Source organism: Melospiza georgiana, chromosome 1 (assembly GCF_028018845.1).
Source record: "Melospiza georgiana isolate bMelGeo1 chromosome 1, bMelGeo1.pri, whole genome shotgun sequence".
Lineage (NCBI taxonomy): Eukaryota > Metazoa > Chordata > Aves > Passeriformes > Passerellidae > Melospiza > Melospiza georgiana.
Genome location: NC_080430.1, coordinates 120,639,447 through 120,663,132, shown reverse-complemented (window position 1 = coordinate 120,663,132; position 23,686 = coordinate 120,639,447). Strand labels below are relative to the sequence as shown.

The 23,686-nt window shown below is 39.7% G+C and overlaps 1 protein-coding gene across 1 annotated transcript in view; it reads left to right on the top strand.

Moving 5' to 3' along the window:
* CPA6 (carboxypeptidase A6) overlaps positions 1-23,686 on the top strand; it is an 80,042-nt gene that overhangs the window by 43,968 nt on the left and 12,388 nt on the right. Inside the window, exons 3-8 of the mRNA XM_058025516.1 lie at positions 3,557-3,681; positions 7,059-7,173; positions 8,099-8,200; positions 9,020-9,124; positions 22,792-22,902; positions 23,142-23,232. Of these exons, the coding sequence (XP_057881499.1) occupies positions 3,557-3,681; positions 7,059-7,173; positions 8,099-8,200; positions 9,020-9,124; positions 22,792-22,902; positions 23,142-23,232 (649 nt within the window). The remainder of the gene's footprint in view (positions 1-3,556; positions 3,682-7,058; positions 7,174-8,098; positions 8,201-9,019; positions 9,125-22,791; positions 22,903-23,141; positions 23,233-23,686) is intronic.

The window sequence follows — 23,686 nt, the reverse complement described above, 5'->3', positions numbered from 1 at the left end:
TTTAAGTGCTTTGGAAAAAGAGACCTGCCTGTGTGCTCTTGCATAAAATTTTTTTCCTCATAGAAAGCAACAGGATGCCTATGCTTCCGGTGAGATTCTGGGAAAGAGCATTCCCCGTGCATCTGGGGAGCCACCACTGTCCCTGAGAACACTCATGTGTACTCCTAGTCACACTTGAGTGGCAGGTGCTGAGTAATTGGTCTCCTGGTCCCAACTCTGAACTTGCTGAAAAATTTTGCCTGAGCTCTGCTTATTATCCAGAGGCTTTAAACATCCCAACACCTTTTAAAGGCAACCTGCTGCTTGAAAGACAAGAAAAGATGTGCAAATAAGAGTGTTCTGTAAAGGAAATGAGAATATTTAGGTTTACAGACATGCTCTAAAGCATATTGCTTTTCCTCTAGCCTCAAGATACCAGGTGAATTTTGAGGGTCTGGTATTTGGCTGTACACTCAGGGAGTTTTGTAGGATTTCTGCATCAGTTTTTTGTGCAGCTGGAGAATCTTCATTCCACCTAGCAAATCCTACCAGCCATACAGCAAATAGAAATCTTTTGGCACTGACTGGTACTCTATAATACTGTATAAAGGCTCATGTGTAGTGTGTGGGGGTAACAATACCCCATCACAGAGAGGGCAGAGGATGGGACAGCAATTTATTTCACTGCCACTCACTAACCAGCAGAGCCCAGCATGGAAATCCAAGGCATATTTGTGAGAGAAATGATGTTGAAATAAGAGTGATGACTTCAATAAGACCCTCAGTATCCATGGGAGATGCAATGATGAAGTACCCTGAAGATCACAGTGAGTAGAAGATAGTTGCACTTGCTCAGTCCAAATATGCCTGCTCTGAAATCCATCTTCTGTTTGTCAGTTTTTATGTGCTTGTCACACCAAGGACAAGCTGACAGCTGCAATATATATAAAATGTCTGCTGGAGAGACACGTTCCTTGTTAAATGCTTTGTAAGGCAAAATCCAGGCAGTGACTGGAGTGGTATTCTGGACAGCACAGGTAACATCTCCCAGAGAATCACTGGCTGCTTTGTTTACATTGGAAAGGATGAGAAGTGGGAGTCAAAGGAGCCAAATTACCCAAACAGGGAACTGAGATGAAGCAGAATGACTTGCACTCTAAATATGGGATTTTTTTTGTCTCACTTCCAGGACAATGCCAGGAGTGAAATATTGCATTTTCACCGAAGGAGGATAGTGGCAATATGCCACAGATTTCATTAGTTAAAAGAAGATCGCTTCTGCTTTTGATATTCACTTACAGGCAGTAATGTGAGGGACCATTAGAATACCTCAGATCTTAAAAAGGTCTGGTGATGTTATAACTATCAGTGTGAATATTGGTTGGTTTATCACCTCCATGATGATGGAGAGTTTCACCATAATAAATCCTGAGTAACTGTCAAGAACAAAGACATATTTCAGGTGTATATCAGTTGTGATTTGTTGGGGTTTTTTTTCTATTTCAGTTTCATGTGCTTAGAAATTGCAGTTGGCCAGGAGACACTTCAGTTGTTCTTAGCTTATATGTAACAATTTGTTTTCATTTTTATGAAGATGGCTCAAGCTGAGCTGATTGATAGACTGTTACTCTAGGAGCAACAAAATTACCCTTTCTGATGTATATTTTTTAGGAATAAATCTTAAAAGTCAAATACACATATGGCATGCTCTTTGTAAAAGTCAAACACACATATTAACCATGAGTGAAATTACCCATGTTGAAATAGGGGAGAATTTCACTGGGTGCCTATAATTTATCAAAATATGAAAGCCAGATAAACTAACAAATATAGGGTGTTAGTGCAGTGAGATGATCTTTATTTGTAAGCAGCATTTAGCACCACTTAACTCATGACTTTGGCTTCTACTGACCATCTGTCATAGCGGCTGTCAGCTTCACAAGCCTCGTGAACTTTGCCAGTCCTGTGTTAGACTTCAAAAGATGCTGCACCCAGCCACCAGTGTGACTTGGATCCAGAGACCATATTGTGGGAGCATGAAACAAAGAGTGGTTTTGGCAAGAACAAGAAGAGGCTGGCCCTGTGTTTCAGATCAGCTCCTTCCAAAGAAGCAGGCATTTAATTGGATTGACTGAGCTGAGGTCACCATTGCTTGAGGAGGTAGCACCAGGTTCAGCATCAGATGCCCTCCTAGGATACTCTTACTCAGGGCCATTTGAGAAATGGTGAGAACTAAACCTGTCCCCCTGAAATCTCCCTGTTGCAAGACTGTACTCCTCTTGCAAATGAGGTCCATAGCAAGACCAGGTAAATACATTTGATATTTTCAAATATCTTCTATGGCATAAAAAAGTAAGATTTTAAAATATAAAATATAAAAATCTTTTAAGATACCTGGAAATCAGTGGACACTCATGAGTTGTATCAACAGGTTCATTAGTGCAGCCTGGCATGGCTGATTGCAACAAAACAGAAAAGACAAGACAAAAGACCAAAATATATTTATCAAGTATTAATCCTTTTTAGATTCTCTTTAAGAAATGTGTGGACATGGAGTCAGTATCAGTTTCCTTCCTTGTATTCAGCTCACAAATGTATTTTTGAGGCCTGTGGATCTTGGCATGCCTCTCTGTCATGTTGATATAGAGATTGTTGCTGAAACTCACATTTTTAATCTTCTATGAATATCCAGAAGCTCTGGAAAGAGTTTTGTTGACTTGTGTTCTTCCCACTGTCCTCACCCTGGCTGAGGAGGAACTGTGCTCACCTCTGTTAAGGAGTATGTGCTAGTACAGCATCTTATTACAGGGTGCAGAACACTGGGTTTCAAATCCCTTTGAAAAAGGGATTTGCAAATTTTCTTGCTTTCTTGAAAATTCATGCCCTAAAATTTTCAAGTGTATTTCAGATTTGGCAACAAAAGGAAGTAAAAACGGACAAGAAAAATCCCTTACATATGTGCAGATACAGACAGTGCAATAACAATAGTGGTTCAGTAGCTATAATTTTTTACAAGATTGTAATAATCTGATTATCTTAGTCTTGTTATTTTGACATTTAGTATAAAATTATCGTGTATTCATTGTCTTGGTGGCCTGCTATTGACCTCTGATCAGCTTATTATCAAGAATAAAGCTGGAGTATATTTTGCAAACAACACTGGTATGTGCTATGCTTTTCATATCTCTTTAGCATCTTTTGTTGCTTTAGTGAACACAGAAAATGCCTTGCAAAATAAAAAAAGACTCATGGACTGCACAGGAATTGGGAATGTATAGTAGTCTGAGGAGGTGCATGAAGGTGGAAGTAGCCTTAATTTTGATCTGTTTGAGGAGGCATATTCTGAAGACTGTTTTCTGTTCCCACTGGCAAATCTCCCAGAAGAGTTGTGGTAAGCTGGACACAATCACCCTCAAAATCTGCTCCGTTAGCACAGGTGTCGGGCTGGACCAGCCGATGCAGCTCTGCTGTCTCTACCATGCCTAGAGGGTTGGCCCTACCTTCAAGCACGGCCTCTCCTGGGCTTCCCCACCTACCCTGAATGCATGTGAATTACAGGTTGGTTCCTGCACTACAGGTGGACTTGTGGCAGCCCAGCAGCCCCTTCCACATTGTCGAAGGCGCCGTCGCTGACGTGCGAGTCCCACAGAACGCGACGCGGAGCCTGCTGCCCTTCCTCCAGCAAGCAAACATCCCGTACACGTAAGCCCACGCTCCGCTTCCCTGCCTCACTCCTGAGAGCTGGCCTTGGGGCAGGTCTGCACCTACCACAGCCAAGAGTGCTCGAAAATACCTTCCACATCACTGCCACTAGGCTGGCAGACGGCACGGCATTGCCCAGAAAACAACCGCTTTAATGGCAGAGCAGCAAATCTCCCACAGGCAGCAGCTTTAATTAAATGTCCTCCTCTGGAGTCAAGCTGAAGTGTTTTCAATATATGTGAAATCACATCTGTTAAGAGAGGGTTGGTAATTACTAATTCTGCAGCCTGCTCTGCCTCTTTCTTTATTTAGCACAAGCAAGGTTTATTTACAAGTGAGCTGCAAATGCAGAGGCAAAACTTCTGCATCAATTATACAGGAACTACTTTTATTATTCTCCATTCCTAGTGACCAATGCAAGTCATACAGAACAAATGCAGTACATTTAGTTTCACATATTATTTATAATGCTCCTTAAAAAAATTCAAGGTAATTTTGGAGTATACTTATCCTTTCATATTTGTCCATATGATGTACTGGACAAGAGTAATGATCTTGTTTTAAAGCCTTCTCAATGGCATGCCTAAGCATCTGAATAATCAGCTCATGAGTTGTCAAACATTCGAGAATTAACACCTACATTAGGTTATTTATACTTCTTTCTCAGTGATAAAAGGACGGTGTAAATCATAATGTAGATGTATTTATGTATACATATGTATAGTACTCATCACAATCCCATTTTTATTATAACAATGCTCTCTTCTTAACTAGTTGTTCTAAAAATACAGAAACAAACATAAGGAAATTAAGTACACAAGCTCCATAGCTGCAGTTCAGAGTGACTTTCATGTGGGTTCAGCACTGCTTTGGTTTTGTTTATGTTTAAAACTGAGATGGGGCTTTTTCTAATTGTTTTCCTGTGCTTATAAAAAAATGTTCCCTAATTACTGTGACCCAGCAGTTGTATTCGTGTCTGCTGCTGTTCCTGCTCACAGTAATCACCTTCAATGAAATGACAGAAGGACATTTTATATGTGTTATAAACACTCTCTGTACTTGAAGACCTCTGCTTGGGTTGCAAAGCAATGTGCAAGCACAAGATCTGCCAGAGCAAGAGGTCTCTGCAGTTTACCTCAAAAAACATGCTGCAAACACTGGATTAATCTTCCACAGAGAAAATCTCTCTGACTTTTGGCACACAAGTTATGTGCACTTGGAAGGAAGCTGAGCCGCATTTTACCCGGTCCAGACTTGTCCTTTGCTCTCCCTCTTATTCTCCTTGCTGCCTGTTTTGGATGGTCCCAGCCATTAGGAACAAAACCCTGCAAAGCATGTGCTTGTCCTGACAAGCCTCCTGAGATCTGTAACTCCACAAAAGCCAGGAGGATTCACCACGAGAGCAATAACAGCCATGGTCAGGGGGCAGCAGGAGCAGGCTGCCCAAGCACAGCCATGCCCACAGCACAGCTTGGGTGGGGACCACAGCCCTGAGCTGAAGTGCAGCTCCACAGCCAAGATTTTGTACAGCTCCTTTTCCCATAGCTGATTTTCAATTTTTCTAAAAATTTTTTTTTCTCCACACACACACACAATGGAGTCAAATTTCTACATCCCTTTTGGAACTGGAAAAGTCTGAGCCAAACTCCAGGTAAAATTTCAGCTTGATGCAGTGATGCTTACCTGAATTATGACACATTTACAAAATCGGGAAGCATTTCAACATCCCTAATAATGACCAGGCCTTGCCTGTAAAACAGGCTTATCTCTCTTAGGGTTTGGCTTCCTGACCAGATGGCCATGAAAACAAGCCAGGCATCAGATAAACTCTCTGCACCAAGTTGCCTCAGTTGTTAGTTGTTTTGGTAAAGAAGCCACTTACATTGCACTCAGACCTGAGGAACTTAAGAGCCTTTGTGTTATAAGTACACACAGTACATAGTCATTTAAAAGTAAAGAAAAATTATTAAACCTCATTTAGAGTACAGATGCATAAGTTAACAGAATGAGCTTGACTCTGGTAGGTGCTTACACTAATCAGAATTCTGAGAGGCAGTCCAGCATTTTTTTTAACTATTAGATGCCCTAATGGCTTGAATAAAATCACTCCTTTAATCAACTTTACAGTACTGGTCTTATAGTATACACAGAACCTTGCTAGTCAAGACTATAATCCTTTAGTTTGCTTAATGAACATTGTTGATGTAGAACAATGAAATTCCTAATTATACAACTACTTCACTCATACATTGGAAGATGGGAATAACCTTTACTTTGATTCTCTATGCAGATAGACCTATTACCTTTGAGGCATCTGCTGCACAGCTGAGTTAGGAGCAGAGTAAATGCCATTTCTTTCCATCTTTTTCCAATCACAGAAGCTAATGCCTATAAAAATGTAAAAGGTTGAATGTGGCTGTCTTTTTATGGGAATGGTGAATTAGTGGCATGGTGATTACACATTGCCATGCTTTAGGAGAAGAGGCCATACAAGGATAACTCAGTTTTACAGTAATGTTGTTACAGATATCTGTGACAGTATTCCCAGCTTCTGCTACTCTCTGGTGGGATGGATGCATGCTTCAGCTGCTTCATTATAATTATTTTTAGATGTTTTCTATATTATAATTTTGTATTTGTGTCATTTTTTATTTTTGCCATAAAACAGAAAAGTTTCAGCTTACACAACTCTTCCTGCATTTTAGTCCTAATGCAAAGAAACTCTCACTTTTTATGTTAAATTTCACTTAGCATTTTTCATATTTTTCCTGCGTTATTTTAACAAAACTGGCAAACAACTACAGCAGAGTAAATAATGTAAACAACAAAGCCCACTTCAGATTTTTTGCTTGCTGTTTTTTCTTGTTTCAGACTGAATGATAATGGCACCAAGTTTTTAATTTTTTTTTGCCTCTACAACTTGTAGATATATGTAATGTTCCATGACACTCCCAAGAGAAAGTGTGTCCATGTTTTCCTAAGCTTACAAAGATTTTTGAAATGGTTTTAAATCAGTTTTTGAAGATCCATGATCACATCGTATAATTGGATTATAAAAGAAGACAGTAAATGTTGCCCCATAAACAAACGGAAGTGGGTGCTTCTTCACATTGGCTACATTATTTATATCATTCAGGTTCAGTCATTTAACAGGCTTATTGTGTTTTTGAAGGCACTGTTACATTTCAAAGCAGCTGGAGTATTCATTTGGCAGCTTTTATTCAAGTGAGCCTGAAGCACTCTATTGTCAAAACGTAACAGATGAAGTAAAGTCAGGATGGTTTAACTTCTGCTATATTTCTTCTAAACGTGATTGTTGTTCTGATTTAGCTTGTGTGTTCTTCTAGTTTTTCAATAATACCACTATCTTTTTTTAGGATTCTCATATCAGACCTACAGCAAGCAATAGAAAACCAAACTGCAGGGAGGTCCCGTAGGAGTCGAAGGTCCCTCCCTGGGTATAACTATGAAGTGTACCACTCCCTGGAAGAGGTGAATTACAATTCATATTGTGCCTCTAATCTACTACAATGTTGTGTTTAGTAAGGCTGAGGTTTCATTCTCTCTACAAGTTCTGGTTACCTGTCCATCTTCAGGAGTGTTCCATGTGTTTCTTCTTCAAAAATAGGCACTTCCTTGGAAAAAAAATCTATTTAATATTTGTATTCAAGGCTTATCTTTACATGTAACTGTCTTTCAGAGTATCTGAGTTTTGCTTTAAAAGTAGGTCTTTTACTCTGATTGAATAAGAGATTTCAATGAGTTATTGATCACACTAAGTCAATTAAGCAATACAAGTAAATGCTTAAGTATTTGCACAGGAGCGACAAGTATGTAAAAACACTCAGATACAAACTCATTTCTAAGGAATACTATCCTGGATGATGGCTGGGTAAATAATTTCTGTTGATTTTAGTGTGCTCACCCACACAGTTTCAGGCTGCACCTAAACAAAGTCACTAGGCTGAGCACGGAGAGCACTGCGTCACAAGATCTGGTACCCACTAAACAAATACTGCAGGTAGCACTGAGTCCTGCATGGAAATCTGTTTGCCATTGTGTTTTGGCAGGAAGAAACATGGATCTTCCTTTTTCATGCCATTAATATTTAGTGGCAATGGTGGATTAGCCACATCCTCATATTTTCGATGGAGAGTTTATGTATTCCAGTAATACCCAACAATGAAATGGAAAAAAAATCCCATGTGAAGGCTGCATCCAGCCTCTGGCTACAGACCTATGAGTGCCAAATAAAAGTTTGGTTAAAGTGTTAAAAAAAACAAACAAGACAAAAATAAAAAACTACAGGAAAATAAAAAATAGAGAGAGGACGGAAAGCTGACCCAAATAAATGTATTGCAGTTTCTTCCCATGAAATGCAAAGATTGAAGCAATGATTTTATTTTTCTGTTTGCAGATCGAGGACTGGATGCTTTATCTGAATAGGACTTATTCAGATCTTGTTCACATGTTCTCTGTTGGAAAATCCTATGAAGGGAGACCACTGTATGTACTCAAGGTAAAGATTAAACAGTCATTAATGAGACTAAAATCTGGAATCAGGGACAGACACTTTTATTTTTGTTACAACATATACACCAGAGACACAGCTTAACAGTGTTTCCTAAGGATGAGTTGCTAAAATCTAAGTATCTCTCTGAATGTCATCTTTAATAAAAAATGGGAAAAAACCTGGAAAATTAATAGCCAAATCCTATTTACTGGATTGGGTATGCATGGAGAAAGATAACAGAACAAATTCAATTACCAGGATTTGTATTTAAGGGGATTGGAAAGCTTTTTGTTTATGGACAGCTAGGAGAGCAGTTATGCTGGGGAGGGATCCCAGAGGACTGTGGAGCCCTTCTCAGCCACAAATGCTGCTTCTTTACCTACTGACAAAATTTCAGAGCTGTGTGCTCTCAACTCACATTATGGGGACCACAAATTAGAGTGTGTCAGCAAGATGCAAAAAATCTTACTCTCAATGTATTTTCTTTTCATCTCCTGTTGAAGAGTTCTGAAAATTTGATTCACTATCATGCAATTCATGTAGTGTCATTGTTCCTCATCATACTCCATGTGATAATCATTCCTCATAAAGAGGAACTTACAGATCTCACTTCTGCTACAGTTTTTTTCCATAAGTCAGCCTCATTATCCTGTCATACTTGCCTTACATTATCTTGGCCATACCTTTTAAAACAGTAAATTTGTGTTCCCTTATATGAAGAAATTCAAAATGGTTTAGCCTCTCTCATATTCTATTATTATCTCATTGTTGTGTTTTCACTCAAGTGTTTCACTCTTGGTGTTTTGTGAATATTCACACTTCAAGTTAGGTAAAAGATCACGGCCCTACAAGAAAGCTGTCTGGATAGACTGTGGGATTCATGCAAGAGAGTGGATTGGCCCAGCCTTTTGCCAGTGGTTTGTGAAGGAAGTAAGTGTTTAAAATTTACAGTCATACAGTTCTTTCTGTTAAGTAAACTTTGCATTTTGCTGTAGCAGATCTAACACAATAATATGGAAAATAATTAGCTATATACCTCTCTTTTTAAAAATTATCTGTGGAATACTTAAGTGCCTAATAAAGCTGTTAGTGACAGCCAGACACAGCTAGGCACAGGACAAAAATATGCCAGACACATACTGGAAGAAATGTGAAGTAGGATTTTATTCCAAGACCTAAAAGTGTGAAAGTTTTCAGTAATTTTGGTAATTGCCCAGGTAAATCAGTGCCAGTGTGTACTGCTTCAGACCAGTTCAGCAGTATCTTTGTTTTAAGGACTTAGTTTAAAAGAGATATTTCTCTTTTGTGTAATTCCATAGGAATAGAAGGCTAAAGTCACAGAATCACAAATTAGAGTCACAGGATTGTTTAGGTTTGAAAAGACCTTAAATATCATCAAGTCCAATTGCTAACCTAACACTGCCAAGTCCTCCTCCGAGCTGTCACCCCAAGTGCCACATCTACACCTCTTTTAAATACCTCCAGGGATGGTGACAAGCATTTCACTGGACAGCCTGTTCCAGTATTTGACAATGCTGCCAGTGAAGAAATTTTTCCCAGTATCCAAGCCTCCCCTGGCTCAACTTAAGGCCATTTTCTCTTGTCCTATCACTTGTTACTTGAGATGAGAGGCTGGCTCCCACCTGGCTACAGCCTCCTCTCAGGCAGTTGTAGAGAGCAATAAGGACCCTCCTGAGCCTCCTTTTCTCTAAAGACCCTCAGATCCCTCAGCTGCTCCTGATCACATTTGTTCTCCAGACCTTCACCAGCTTCAGTTCCCTTCTCTGGACTCACTCGAGAACCTCAAAACCTTTTTTGTAGTGAGGGGCCCAAACTGAACACAGGATTCAAGGTATGGCTGCACCACTGAGTACAGGGGCACAATCACTGCCCTGGTCCTGCTGGCCACACTATTGCTGACACAGGCCAGGTGCCATTGGCCTTCTTGGCCACGTGGGCACACACTGGCTCATGTTCAGCTGCTGTCAAACAGCACCCCCAGCTCTTTTCCCAATGGGCATCTTTCCAACCACTCTTCCCCCAGCTGGGGTCTCTGTGACTCAAGTGCAGGATCTGGCACTTGGCCTTTCTGAACAGTTGGTCTCAATCTGTCAAGAATTCATCTACCATGCTTCCATGATGGCAACTATCATTGTTTTTTCTGCTGTGCAATGGCTTCCAGCTCCTGTTTGTTGCCCATCCTGTGTGTATTGGTGTAGATGTGCTCCAGTTGGGCTGCTGATCTGAATGCCCTCTGCAGGGAAGAAGCCCTAATTCCTTCACAACCAGTTTTAGTCACTTCTGTGGTTTCTAATACATCAATACCCTTCCGTCTTTGCTGCCATCTGAATCTCCATCCCCAGCCTACACCTGATGGCAGACTGAAGGACCTGTCTAGAACAACATCCCTCAAACATTTGTGTGGTGCTCCCAGGTTTATCAAGCCTGGTTTTGACCTCTTCCACCTTCAAATCCAGTTTAAAGCTCTTTCAATGAAACTTCTTAACTTATGATCAAAGATTGTTTTTCCACTTTGAGACAGGTACACCCTATCACACTGGGAAGCCTGCTGTTGTGTAAATCAACCCGTGGTCAAAACCCCCAAAATTCTGCCAGTGGCATCAGTCTTGGAGCCAGGGATTGATCTGCTGGCTGTTCTTCTTCAGAGATGGATTTCACCTGAAATGATGAATTTCCTATTATCTGAAAAGCAAGTGATTCCAAAGGTTTTTTGATTCTATCTTATTGGGTTCATTCTCCCTTTATTTTTGATGTCTAGAGTTTAGTCTCCATACTTATCCATTTGCAGTTTCCAAATGAGAGGTGAAATCAAATGGAATTGGAATTTTGCTTCCAAATTGTCTGGTTCTGTTTTGTTTCTGGTTTGTTGGTTTTCTGGGGTTTGTTTTGTTTTTCATTTGTTTCCTTTTGTTATTTTTTTTTTATATCAGCACGTAAACTCTTCTAATTTGGGATTCATTACAGATACATTATATGTTTACAGGATTTTGCTATTTCCCCTAGCCAACAAACTTTTGTTCAAGATGAGACATTAGCTGCACAATGGAGACTACCTTGCAATATAATTGGCAGAAGTCAAAAGTGTCTTAAAATACCCCCACAGGTGTGCTTTGAGTACTTTGCATGCCATGTTTTTGCACAAAATTAGGGTTGCAGTACACTTTTACAAGCTTCTTCCTATAAGCACATAGTTTTCTCATTTTTATTCCCACCTATCTCAGTGTAATTCTACAATGTATTAATACTCCTCTGATTTTGTAAGAGTAGACTTCTGTATCATCAACACCCTAATGCTGAGATAGTCATATAAGCATGTGTGGCCTTCCCTTGGGAATCCCAACAGTGCATGGGAAAGGTACAGAAATAATGAGGCCACTACAGTTTGGAAGAGCCTGTCACCAAAAATAGGCTAAATGAGATGCAGGAGCCGTTCTCTAACTTTTGGTGTGCAGCAATTGTGTGTCATCTTGTTAAGACTTCTGTTAATGTGAAGATGAACTAACTTGCAATTTCTGAGCAGCTTTCCTAGCCAGGAGAACATGCTGTAAGGAGGGAAGCTGGGGCAGAAAGGCACTGGTGGGAAGCCTATTGTTTAAATTCCTCTTTCTTACCAAAGCTTCCCCATAAAGCAGCACAATGTGGCAGTAGGGTAAAAAGTCACAAGACTTCTCTGCAGACCTTATAGCTCAATGTAGGCTATGGGTGTGTATATAAAAACCTTCTGTAGTTATTTAAGATCTTCAGAGTACTTGTAAGGCTGCTTCTCTAATTATGTAAAAACATTTTCCTGGATTAAAAGTAGTCTGCACAGTACTCCTTCAGACTACAAGAATGTACCACCTTTGTCTGCCCATCCCTTCTCAGAGCAGTATTTCAATCCAGCATTAGAGCAAAAAGCATCAGGAAGAGAATACATTATGTTCATGATGTCCATCATCATATTAAAAACAACTGGCTAAGGAGGAGAGAGGATATGATTAGATTGCTTGGTTTAGGATATTACTGTTCTCATTGTATGAATTAGAAAATTTTAGTAAGAACTCTGGGAAAACTGAAGGTCTTTCTGTGCTTCAAACTGCAATTCTCTTTCTTGGCAAACTCCTCCCTTGAGCACCTCTGCAGCCTGGCAGCCCAGTTTTCCATCCTGCCTGGTACTTACGGGCAGTTCTGAGAAAGGGCTCTCAGCTTGGAAACAGATTTTTCCTGGCATGTTTTTTCCATTCTAAGGAAAAGCACCAGAAGTCCATTGATTTAAGGCAAGCAAGAAGTAGTGCTGGATTTACATGCTGTTGGCTTCTTTTCTAACAGGAACAGCATACATGCATTCCTTTACTATGCAGGCAGCCTGAAATGCTTTAGCAAGCTTTCACTTCACCCTGTGATCTCTGACACTTATTTTTATTGAAGTATATCCATGTTCCTGTGTACAAGAAGGCTTTTCAGGCAATTTAGCTTAGGAAGAAAACCCTCTATGCATGAATGTCACTTAACATTCAGGCCTCAGACTGGGTGCCTCAAATTTAACCAAATACTTCAATTCAGTTTGGGAATTCTCAGTATCTGGTCTGCACCTCTAGGAGTGGCAGTTTCTGGGTGACAGTGGATTTGCTGCAAGCAACAGGAGAGCACCTCCAAAGGGTGGAGGTACCACTGAGCAGCTGCTCATGTGTTTTTCCTGGGCATGGCAGCAGCTCCCTGCTGTCTACAGAGAATCTGGAATTGTTCAGCTAAACTGGACCTGGCTCCCACCTACTTATAAATGCAAAACAGACTAAAGCAGATCAGACTTGCGAAGTGAGGAGGTAAGGCTGGAGCATGGGACAGCAAGAGACTGCCTGCTGTGCAGGCTTGTTCTGTATTTGGGCAATTACAATAATTAGACAAAAAGAAAATAATAGCTAGAGAAAAATTTATAGAGAAGTTACCTATTTAAAAGAGAAAAAGAATGCACAGGATATTATGTGATAATATATTTCAAAGTACGAAAGCAGCCTACTCACATTTTGAGACAAACAAAAGGATAGCAAAGACAATGGTTTGGGGAGTTGTGGGTTTTGTTTAGTTTTACGCGTGTTGTTTTGGGTTTTTTTCCCCTGTAATCTACTCCAGAATGAGCTCTAGGCTTGGCTCTGTGTTCCATAGGCCTGATGTTAATAACAACATCACTGTTTGTTTCTGTGGAAGGCGCCCCTAAAAGTCTGTAGTCTCTCAGCTAAAGATAATCAGATGTTCTGTCAGGATTAGCTGTACTGCTGGCCTCTGGCAAACTCCACCTCATTGTCTTTGAATTTCAAGTCAAGAAAAGGACACCCTGCACACACAGGACCAGAGTTTTAGGTACCTGCTAATGAGCCACAGAGAAGGGTCTGCACCTGTACTGTAGAGAAATAGCAGTGAGGTTACAGTGGAGTCCCACCCAGTTCAAGCCTTACTCAGCTGGAAGGTGATGGAAAAGGGGCTCTGAAAGTGGAAACATGACAAGACCTGTGGCGGAGTAGGGAAGCAAGACAAACTGTAAAAGGAAACAGAACTGATTACATGTGGGCTACTTTGAAGGCAACCTGCAAAGATAAATGAATCCAGAACTTGTGTCCACAGCAAGAGATTCAGAGGGAAAAAAAAAAGAAAGGTTCATTAGCCTAGAATTTTTAAAAGAGTACATGGGATCTAATACATTAATATATGTTAGTAAATATTATGAACTGAAAGATATTCTAATATATGTAACTACTTTGTAGAAAGCAGTAGACTTTAGAAGCAAAATTCAGATATATAATGTATTCATCCAAAATTAAATAGCCCTCACAGAAACAAAGACATAATAGCTATAGCCATTTTGAAAAAATACAATTATATATGTACATATGTTAGGTAAGAACATTTAACTCCTATTCATTGTGAGAGGAGAAGTAGAATTCATCTATCAAATCATCCTGACCTCAAATTTAGGATTTTACCATTTCTTTAAAAATCTGAAATATGGTTCGCAGGCTGCTATTCAAATTAACATCAAAACTAGATTCTGTTACAGTTTTAGTGAAAGCAGATGAGGATTCCCATTACATCTGGTTTGACTTTCTTCCCTCTAATAAATGCTGCCATTTGATCCATTTCAATGATGTATAACCTTGAGATGTCTTTCATACAATATTTTCAGAACACAGCATAGCTGATATGTGACTTTGAGTTGTGTTATTCTTTATTTCTGATGCAGGAATTTGTATTTCAAGATTAGAAAATTCAAGAAATGTAATTAAAAATCTTCAAGAAGCATGCACTGATTGTTCTTCTTGACAAAATGCTTTAAGAATCCAGTGTCACCTGTAATGTCTGTTAAGATCAAATGCATCTCCCTAAAGAAGTGACCTCATCAGGGCCTCAAATGAAGGTGAAAATAGTCTCACACTTTGGAAATGCAGTGACCTTCACCACCTTCTTCTCCATCCTCAACAATGGTCACAATTATTTGAGTTCCCAAATTATTCAAGATAATGCATTTGGACTTCATCATGCTCCCAGGGAGCAAACATGCAGCCCCAGAAAAAGAAATTAAAGGTTTGAGAGCAGTTCTCAGAGGTATTTTGTTGTTTGTTGGTGTTTTTTTTTTTATGCTGACATTAGTATTGATTTATTCCAAAACCAGGCTAGAAACTCATCTTTTCCCTCCATAATAATGAGCCAAGAGAGACACACAGACTGTGTAAGAAGCAAAGTGGCAACATCTGCCCCCACTATTCCCAGCCTGAGACTGATTTATAAGTCACCTCGTGGGATGCATATGGGATGCATACTGCCAATTAGCCAGCCATTAGGCTTGTGGACCAGGCCCCAGAGAGCAGTCTTTACCAGGAATTTTGCAGCGTTCAGGACCTCAGATTCTTCCCCAAGAATGTTTATGAAGTGTTTGAGTGCAGCCAGCTAGAGGAGCAGCACAGAGCCAGAGCTCAGTCAGGACAGCAGGGCACTCAGATGCAGGGCCAAGCAGGAGACACAGACAGTGCTAAAAAGGGTTGGCTCTGCTTCTGCACTGCTCAGGCCATGTGCTCAGAAGGCAGTAAAGCTGTAAGTATTCTTACTTTAAGATCTGCTGAAAACCACTGTAGCACTTTCACTCATTCTACAAAATTCCACAGTCCATGTCCTGATGGACAAAACATCTGCAGTATCCTGCATCGACAGTCAGAGCAGCACTCAGTCATTCATTCCAGTGATGAAGCCCACACTGTCAGGAAAACAGCTTCACATTCTGGATCATTGCTGGGTCTTGCAGAGATCCATCAAAACCAGCAGTCCTCTAGGACTTAGGAAATTTATTTCCCTGTGTTATCTGTAACTAACAGAGCCTTGAAATACTGCCTAATTATCAAATTCAGATATCAGTTTTTTCACCCACTTCAAAAATAGTCTGATCTTGGGGGTGTGCAAGATAGTTATGTGAAGCAACACAATAATGTTTCCTAAAGATTATACACTTGATCTATCACTTGTCAACCAACTAAAGTCTTTTGAACAGGTACAACTGAAATGCTGTGTTCCCACATCCCAGGGGTTCAGACTGAGATTAATTCAAATGATGCTCATTACACCTAAATTTAGTTATTCTTTGAGACAATATATTCCACCCACTGTGATAGGCTTTCCATCTCCATTTTTTGGAGTTCTCCAAGTGGAAATTTTGAACCATAGAGGAAAGAAAGCAAGGACCTTACTGCCTCTCCATATAAATCAGACATTTGTGCCAGTCCTTTCCAGGGTACAGGAATGCTACTGTTCCTAAAGTATCTTTGACTGATGGTCCTCAAAAATCTGAAGAGCTTTTGAAAAAAGTTGAAATATTCCAAAGTGAATGACAGGCATGCAAGGCCAAAACAAACATTATACCTCTGGCTTTTTCCTTTCACCCTTTAGCTGGATGTTCTTTCTTTCCAAAATCTGTTCCCTTCAGCTAAAGCTCTTTAGCTGCTGTTGGCTTGATGTGAAATATTTGTTGCTCTTTGAATAATTGCATCTTCTTAATCTGTGAAATTTTCCTATCTGGCTTTTCCTCCAGTTGATCAATTTTTAGTTTACCCTTGGTTTAGGAGAGGCAGAAGCTTCCCAGGGCTGTTTTACCCCCCTGCAGCCTTCTTCACAGGTGCCAGTGGTGATGGCACCACAAAAACTGGGCTTTTTTCACATTGCAGGACCAGTCATCTGGTGACAATCTCTCCATGAATGTCTGCAGTTCTTTCAGTAAACACAATACAATCATTGGAGCCTAATCTTTATTGTTTACCAGATTCTAGTCTCCCCAGCTGTCTTTTTAGCTGCCTAATTTCAGAAAAAAAAAATTGGACTTCCCTGAGTGTTCCCTGTATATTCATTACCTGGAGGAAAAAATGCATCTGTTTCATCCTGCCATATCTATATTTGAAACACTCAGCCTTACTTGTCTGTACCTAATTCATCCTTCCCTGTAGGAGCTTCTGCCTGAAACACTGTTTGTTTTTTCTCCATCAGAGAGATCACCTCTTCCAGCCTCTTCACTCAGCACTTCATTCATCAGCCTTTCAGCAGCAAGAGGCACTGGTACCAATGCAGAATTTGTTTCATCCTCATGATTTTTTTTCCATCCTGCAAATGCTGTTCCTGCCTTTTGAAGTTCATGTGCAGTGTTCACACCTACGTGTAGTAGTTTCTGCTTCTACTTAACGTCTCCCTGCCATTCCACAGCTGTTTCAGTTCTGAATGTGCTCTCTTTTTTTTGGCAGCCATCCTATACACCACTTCTCTCTGAGTATCTGCATCTCTCTAGCACATGCTTGCTACTGAAAGTCTGCACCAGTTCTGAGGGTAAGGAAACTAAAGTAGCAGGGAACACTATCAACAAGAGTTTCCTGATCTGGGGCCTCAGTTGTGATAACTTTTTTTTTTAATGGATAAAATCTAAGCCAATGCCAAAAAGATGGAGTGCAGTACCATGGTATCACCACAACGAGGCATGTGATGCATTGTTTTAAAGGCAACTGTGGCAAACCATTTTTATGCTGTGAAGTATCTCCGTCTCTTTTGATCCGTGGTGGAATTGCCCAGGTTTTATTCAACAATAACACAGTTTAGGGAAGAATCTTTCCTTTGCTGTCACACCTTGATGATAACAAATAAAAAAACCAGCCAAAATTTGTTTTCAATTTTCCAAAAGGATGTACTGCATTATTTTTTGTGTGCACTTTCAGCTACTCAGCTGCATCTTTCTGCCTACCCGTGACCTTAAGAAGGTAAAAAGTGCTTTAATTTTGCTTGCAACTATTAATTTTTCACAATGTAAGTAGATCTTGATAAAAGAAAAGTAACACTGCAGCTGTGTTGTGCCTGTAATAGGAATTCCTCAATGAAACTTGCTCCTGTAAATTCTTATTTAAGTATTCATCACTAGGACATTCAGATTTTACCCCCTGAAGGCTTTTAGGCTGTTGGGTATGTTCTTCTTCAAGACATGAAAAGAATTCACATTGTTGTTCCAACACATTAGTTGCCCTGAGGAAGAAATTCTGCTCTGTATTTTAACAGTCTACTCCTGTATGATGGTACTGAGTAAAACTGCAGATATGCAGAGACACTACTGAGCATGAAAAAGGACTGTGAAAGAAAATTCCATATGTTGGACAATTCATTTGTTCCAGAAATGGAATTACAAGCAATTGTTTGTATCTTAAGTATTTAATTGTGTCTCAAAAATTTAATTAAAGCGTGTATTCAAGCGAGTTCTCTTGAACTCAATTGAGTATGTTTCCCTCAACAATATGTACTACCATGGAGCAAAACAATTAGGATGCAAAATTCAATAATTACATTTTTCAGAGGCCTATATCTTAGTGGGCACTAATTTCATACAATTACTAGTAAAGAAATCAGTGTTGCTCCTTTCAAAGCATTCACAGTGCTTCAGAACAACTCAGGCCTTTATTTCCCAGATAGGCAGCCCTTGGCTTGTTTGGTATCTAAGAGGTTTTTCTTTTTTCCTCTTTTACCACCTCTCTGAGTGGAAGAAGTTGTCTCTCCAGTTTCTACTAAGATCTTTGTCATTATGCATCTTCTTTCCCACAAGATCCTGCCCTTGCTTGAGTGGTCCCAGCCTTGCACAAGATTCCTGGAATGGCTCTTTGCTTCTCTAACATGTCCATCCCACCATCATCCCTCTGCCTCTTCTCTGCTTCAGTGTCTTTTCCATTTGCATCCTTAAGGAGCTACACAGTCAAGTCTTTGGGATTCTGCACATCCTCCTTGTCAGACTCTTTTTATGGGTGTTGAGGAGTAGTTGCAATGCATTCCTCTTTCTCAGTTGTTTCTGGGTTTCTCCTGTGATAAATGCCTTCAAAGAGGAAGGAAGGTTTTGCATTGTATTGAACAAAAAGGATAAATCAGACACAGTTCAAGCTTCAGCCTTGAAAATTTGACCCTTTGTTTTAAGCCATTTGTTTTTAAATACTCAGCTGTATCTTAGCTTTAATAATGGGCTTACCACTCTGCTTGTGATCTGAATGCCAAAGCAGGACACTAGCAGTAAAAGGGAAAACAGAGATAAAAAGCTGCACTGCTTCCAAGAGCCGAGACAGAGCTAATTACTAACTTGCCAAACTGATAAAGTGGCAATGAAGGCCAGAATGGCAGATCATAGTGTCAGCCTGCTAAAGTGTAACATGTCCAGATAAAAGTAAAATATTGTCAGAAAAGGTGTTTTGACTGATATCTTAATAATGGCACGGAAGAGTTAATCCTGTTTTGCAAGAAGCAGTTTTGTGCAATTTCTGGCAGAGCAGTAAATGGAGTCAGTTCTTTGGGCTAAAATAGTAATTGTTTAATTCAGTATGATTGTTTAATTCAAAATCAGAAAGAGCTAAAGCTGATTGTTACCTTAAATTTAATAATAATTAATTGTGGGATAGCAAATCCTTATTTAGCTCAATTGGGATTTCAGAGTTTCTCCCAACCCTGTCTCCTTGCTTTGTCCTTCTCACTCAATCCTCTCATTTTATAAAAAGCCTAACTGCATCCTAAATCCATTTTGCACTCTTGCCTTTATTGCCTTGGCAGTTTACAATATAGCTCTTTTGTTTACCTCATCCCCTAAATTAAATTTCCTCTGGACCATATCCTCCGCCAGCCTAAGCTGCTGTAGCTCCATCAGCAACCATCACCCAGCTGATCCAGATGATGGAGCCCCATCCTGTTAATCCCTGGTGCTCTCCCCACCCCCAGGCAGCTTGCTTGCACGGCGTTGGCAGCATCCCTCTATCATCTGTTTGCTCACTAATAACACGATTCAGTGTTTATTGGGCTGCTCTGGCTCCCTGCACATGCAGCAGCAAAGCTGCTATTGATTGCACCATGGGGAAGCAGAACCAACCCATGTTCTGAGAGCTCTCTGCCAACCACAATGCAGTTAATTCACTAATGGTTCCTATTCACCTTGCTGGTGTCACAGCGGAGAGAAATCCTTTCAGCACGGCTGGGGAGGGTGGGGAGGTGGTTCCCATGACCCCAGTTGGGAGGACTCGAGGGTCATGTCACTAAAAGCAAGCTGTGGGCTTTGCTCCAGCAAGGACACACCTTGGGAACTGCAGGGCTCATTGCCAAAGATTACACTGTCTATGCTGCCTGATTACATGCATCAAATAAAAATACCAGATAAAGGCACTATGAAAGATGAAGTCTTTTCAGCAGAAAGTGTGAATATGATCTCACACTATCTGCTTGCTTTCAAAGAAAGCCACTCTAAATCCACTATATTTTTAATGAAATACTACTCTAAAAGGGTAACAAAGTTGTTTTTAAACCCCATATATTCTTTAAAGAACTGAATTGAATGACATATTTGGCTCTAAACCAACGCTAATACTTTCAATTTTGAGGATTATTACTGGGGACTATAATGTTTTCCAAAGTCTCTTCTAGTATTTTGTCAATGACAACAGGCATTAAAATAACATAAAGTCACTGTAAAACTTGACATTTTGCTGCCTATATTTTGTTTAGGTTTCTAAATAGCGGTGCTTTCACCTAGCAAGGAAAATATGTTCTTCACGGGATTTAAAACATATTGTATATTAAAAAGTCTTAATTCAAATATTTTCATTATGCCACTTTTTGCAAATTTGGAAAGCTTCTGAAAAATATGCAAAATTAATTTATGTAATTTTAAGCAGTGTATTACCTTACATTAATTAATTATCTGTAGTTATTTTAAGGAGATTATTTTAAAAGTGTTTTAAAGAGTTTAGTCTTACAGCACTGCGGTTTAAAACATAGCATATAGCCCAGTGTAACAAAATGCATAATTACCAATGTAACTGACAGCACACAAAATACAGATACAAACACATATACCAATTTCATCATCACTGGTATGTAAATACCAACCATGGGTACACAATCTGAGCTTAATTTGCCAATGCTGTCTAAAAATAGAAAAGCAATGAAAAATCATGGAAGTGGTGTGTGGTGCTTTATTTCCTCCTCAGCTAAACTACTTCTCCCTGTTGCTACTTCTGAAATAACCAAGATAATAATGTTCATTTTCTTTAACCCACATTTTGGAGCATGGATTGGTTCTGTTTCCAGCTGTAAGAACAATTTTACCAGTTTAACATCCATACTCACCACACAGGCTCTTAATCCTGCCCAGATTTAAGTGCAGGGCCAGTCTAATGCACACAGTAGCCCTGTTTACTTCGATACATGTCACCTGCATGTGAAATAGCAAAAACACACAGTCCTTATTTTCATGGTCATTGTTTTTGAGTAACCATTGATTTGAAAAATCAGTGTTTTGACAAAACTAATTTTTTTGCAGTTCCCTTAACACAATTTTTTTTATCCAAACCTATCTGAGTACTTGATATGGCTTTTTAATACAAGTAAATCAAATTTAAATGCAAGACCAGCTATGAATTTTTTGGGAATTTCGGGCAAATGGACCAGGGACCATGACCTCCTCATTGGCTGTGGCTTTCTCCTGGGCAGCCCATCAAGATCCCCCTTCAAAAGCACACTGTCATTCTCTTCTCCACTCCAAACAAGATTTCTTTCAGGATCTCACACTAAGGTGCAATGCTCCACACCACCCTGTCCCATTTCATTCCGTGCTTTGCCTTGCCTTGTGTTTCTCACTGTCCCCTCCTCTTGCCTGGCTGGAGCAGAGGAGCTGGGTGTGGAGTAGCACTGAGTGACTTGGCTTTTCACAAGGATCATGTGCTGCTTTGGATCTGACAGGGGCTGAAGGACTTGCACCTGCAGAGCACTTTGGGAGGGTGAGATGAAGCTGGGCAAGGAGAAAGCGCTGCACGACAGAGGGACGGTTAATGAACCGCATAGAAGAAGCATTTACAAGTCCCACTAATCCCCTCAGTAAAGAAAAAAAATGCCATACTCCTCCATGAATAAATTTCAGCCCCAGACTTGTCCAAATATATGGTTATTTCTTACAGATATTCCACATAAAGCATCCATCAGCTCCCATGGCAGCTTCAGTAATTCAAACAGCTGCATCGTCAGGAGCCCAGAAGTATTGAATTCCTGTACTTCACACTGCTCCCAAGCATTTGTCAATTGAAAAGCATTTAGCTTAGTTTATTTCAGAGCAAATGTTTCCCTTTGCTCCCCAAACACATGCTACTCTTCAGATCTGAAGGGCCAGAAATACTGCAGAGCAGAAGGCTGTAATCACAGTAGCAGGAGGAGAGGAGCCAGGCTCTGGCATCCCTCTGAACCCAGCATCAGTGTGATATGCTTTCCACCTGCCACATGAAGCACTGGATTCCTTATAAAATCAAGAATTAAACTTTGAAGGATGCAGATTTGATGCCCAGCTATGTCAAGGGACAGTATTTGCAAGAGAATGTGGAGTATAAGCTTCCTGGAACTGGTAAAGGAGTATCACTGGCCCTAGCAAATATCACTGCTCTAGCAAATAGAGCCTCTGGTTTTGCTGCATTTTTCTAAGATGCAGAATGCATAAAAAACCAAAAGATTTTCCCTACCTAGACTTCTAAAGGTTCTCCAAAAGTAGAGATGTGTCTAAATTGTAAGGGAATAAACTGCCTGTATTGATAATTGTGCATGTAGTAAGTGACTTTGAATACAAACAAAAGCTGTGTTGTTAATCTGAGCCTTAAATGCTTCAAGACCTTATCAAATCACCTAGTGGAAACAACAGGGCTGCACTGTCTTACAGGAGCTAAACTCATTTCTTCAAATAGAAATCTATTCCACTGACTTTCAGCTCTTACTTCAAGAAAAACTTTACATGCATTTTCTTCTCTGTAATATGAGTTGTATTTTCTTGAGTATTGAAAGCAACTGAGAAGCAGAGAGAATAGAGTCTTTAGAACACCTTTTTCACATGTTCACACGCTGTCTGAATCACATTTACAGGAAGATGTCAGCCTTTTGGGCACAGCTGGAAGGAATGTCTGTGCTGCCATGAAAGCAGACCTCTGTACTGCCAAATGCCTCGTGACTGTCATAGTCCATCACAATACTTAATTGGGAAATTATTTTTATTATGGAAATTATTTTCTTTGGCTTTTCTGCTTTAGGCTCTTCAGACATACCAGACTGATCCTGACATGAGAAAGATGCTAACTCAGCTGTATTTCTATATCATGCCTGTATTTAATGTGGATGGATATCATTTCAGCTGGACAAATGTAAGTAATGGCAGTAGTATTATTCGAAAAATTATTCAGACAAGAAAGATCAAATAGTTATTACATTATTCAAAGGTGACTCTGCATAAATCTGGTCCATCACTTTGTGCCTTGGAAATAAATTATTCCATTTAAAACAGAATACTAAATATGTTTACCAGGGTTGATTGTTATGTGTACAAATAGATTTTTGCCAAAATAGAGTAATATTACTATTTAAATATTTTGTAACATGCTAGGATCGATTTTGGAGAAAAACAAGATCAAAGAACATGAGGTTTCACTGTCATGGTGTTGATGCTAATCGCAACTGGAAAGTGAAATGGTGTGGTAAGTATGGAGATGCTTTGGTCCCCCAGTTCAGATTACCCTGTATTTACTAATTCAGCAGAGGTAATTATCCAAGTAGGTTAGATCACATCTGTTGTGAAGTGTTCTCTTTTTCATAGTTGATTTTTTCCCATAAAGCCATAAACCAAGGCTCAGATCTTCCTACTAAGTTCTAAAAAAAATAAAAGTTCTCAAACTTGGAAAAACAGACCTTATAATCCGTAAAAACTTTTCATGGAGAATGTGGCAATTTTTTTAAAATCACACATACAGCTATTCTGTATTTTGGCAATCATATAAATAATTTGAAGCATAACATTGAGAATGAACCATGACTTTTCAAGATTTACCTGTAAATCTTAATTTTTAACTGTAGCTTCAGGAAACATTTCACCTTCATTTTATTCAATTTGCCATTTCTCTGAAATTATTTAACTTTGGAAATGTCAGACTG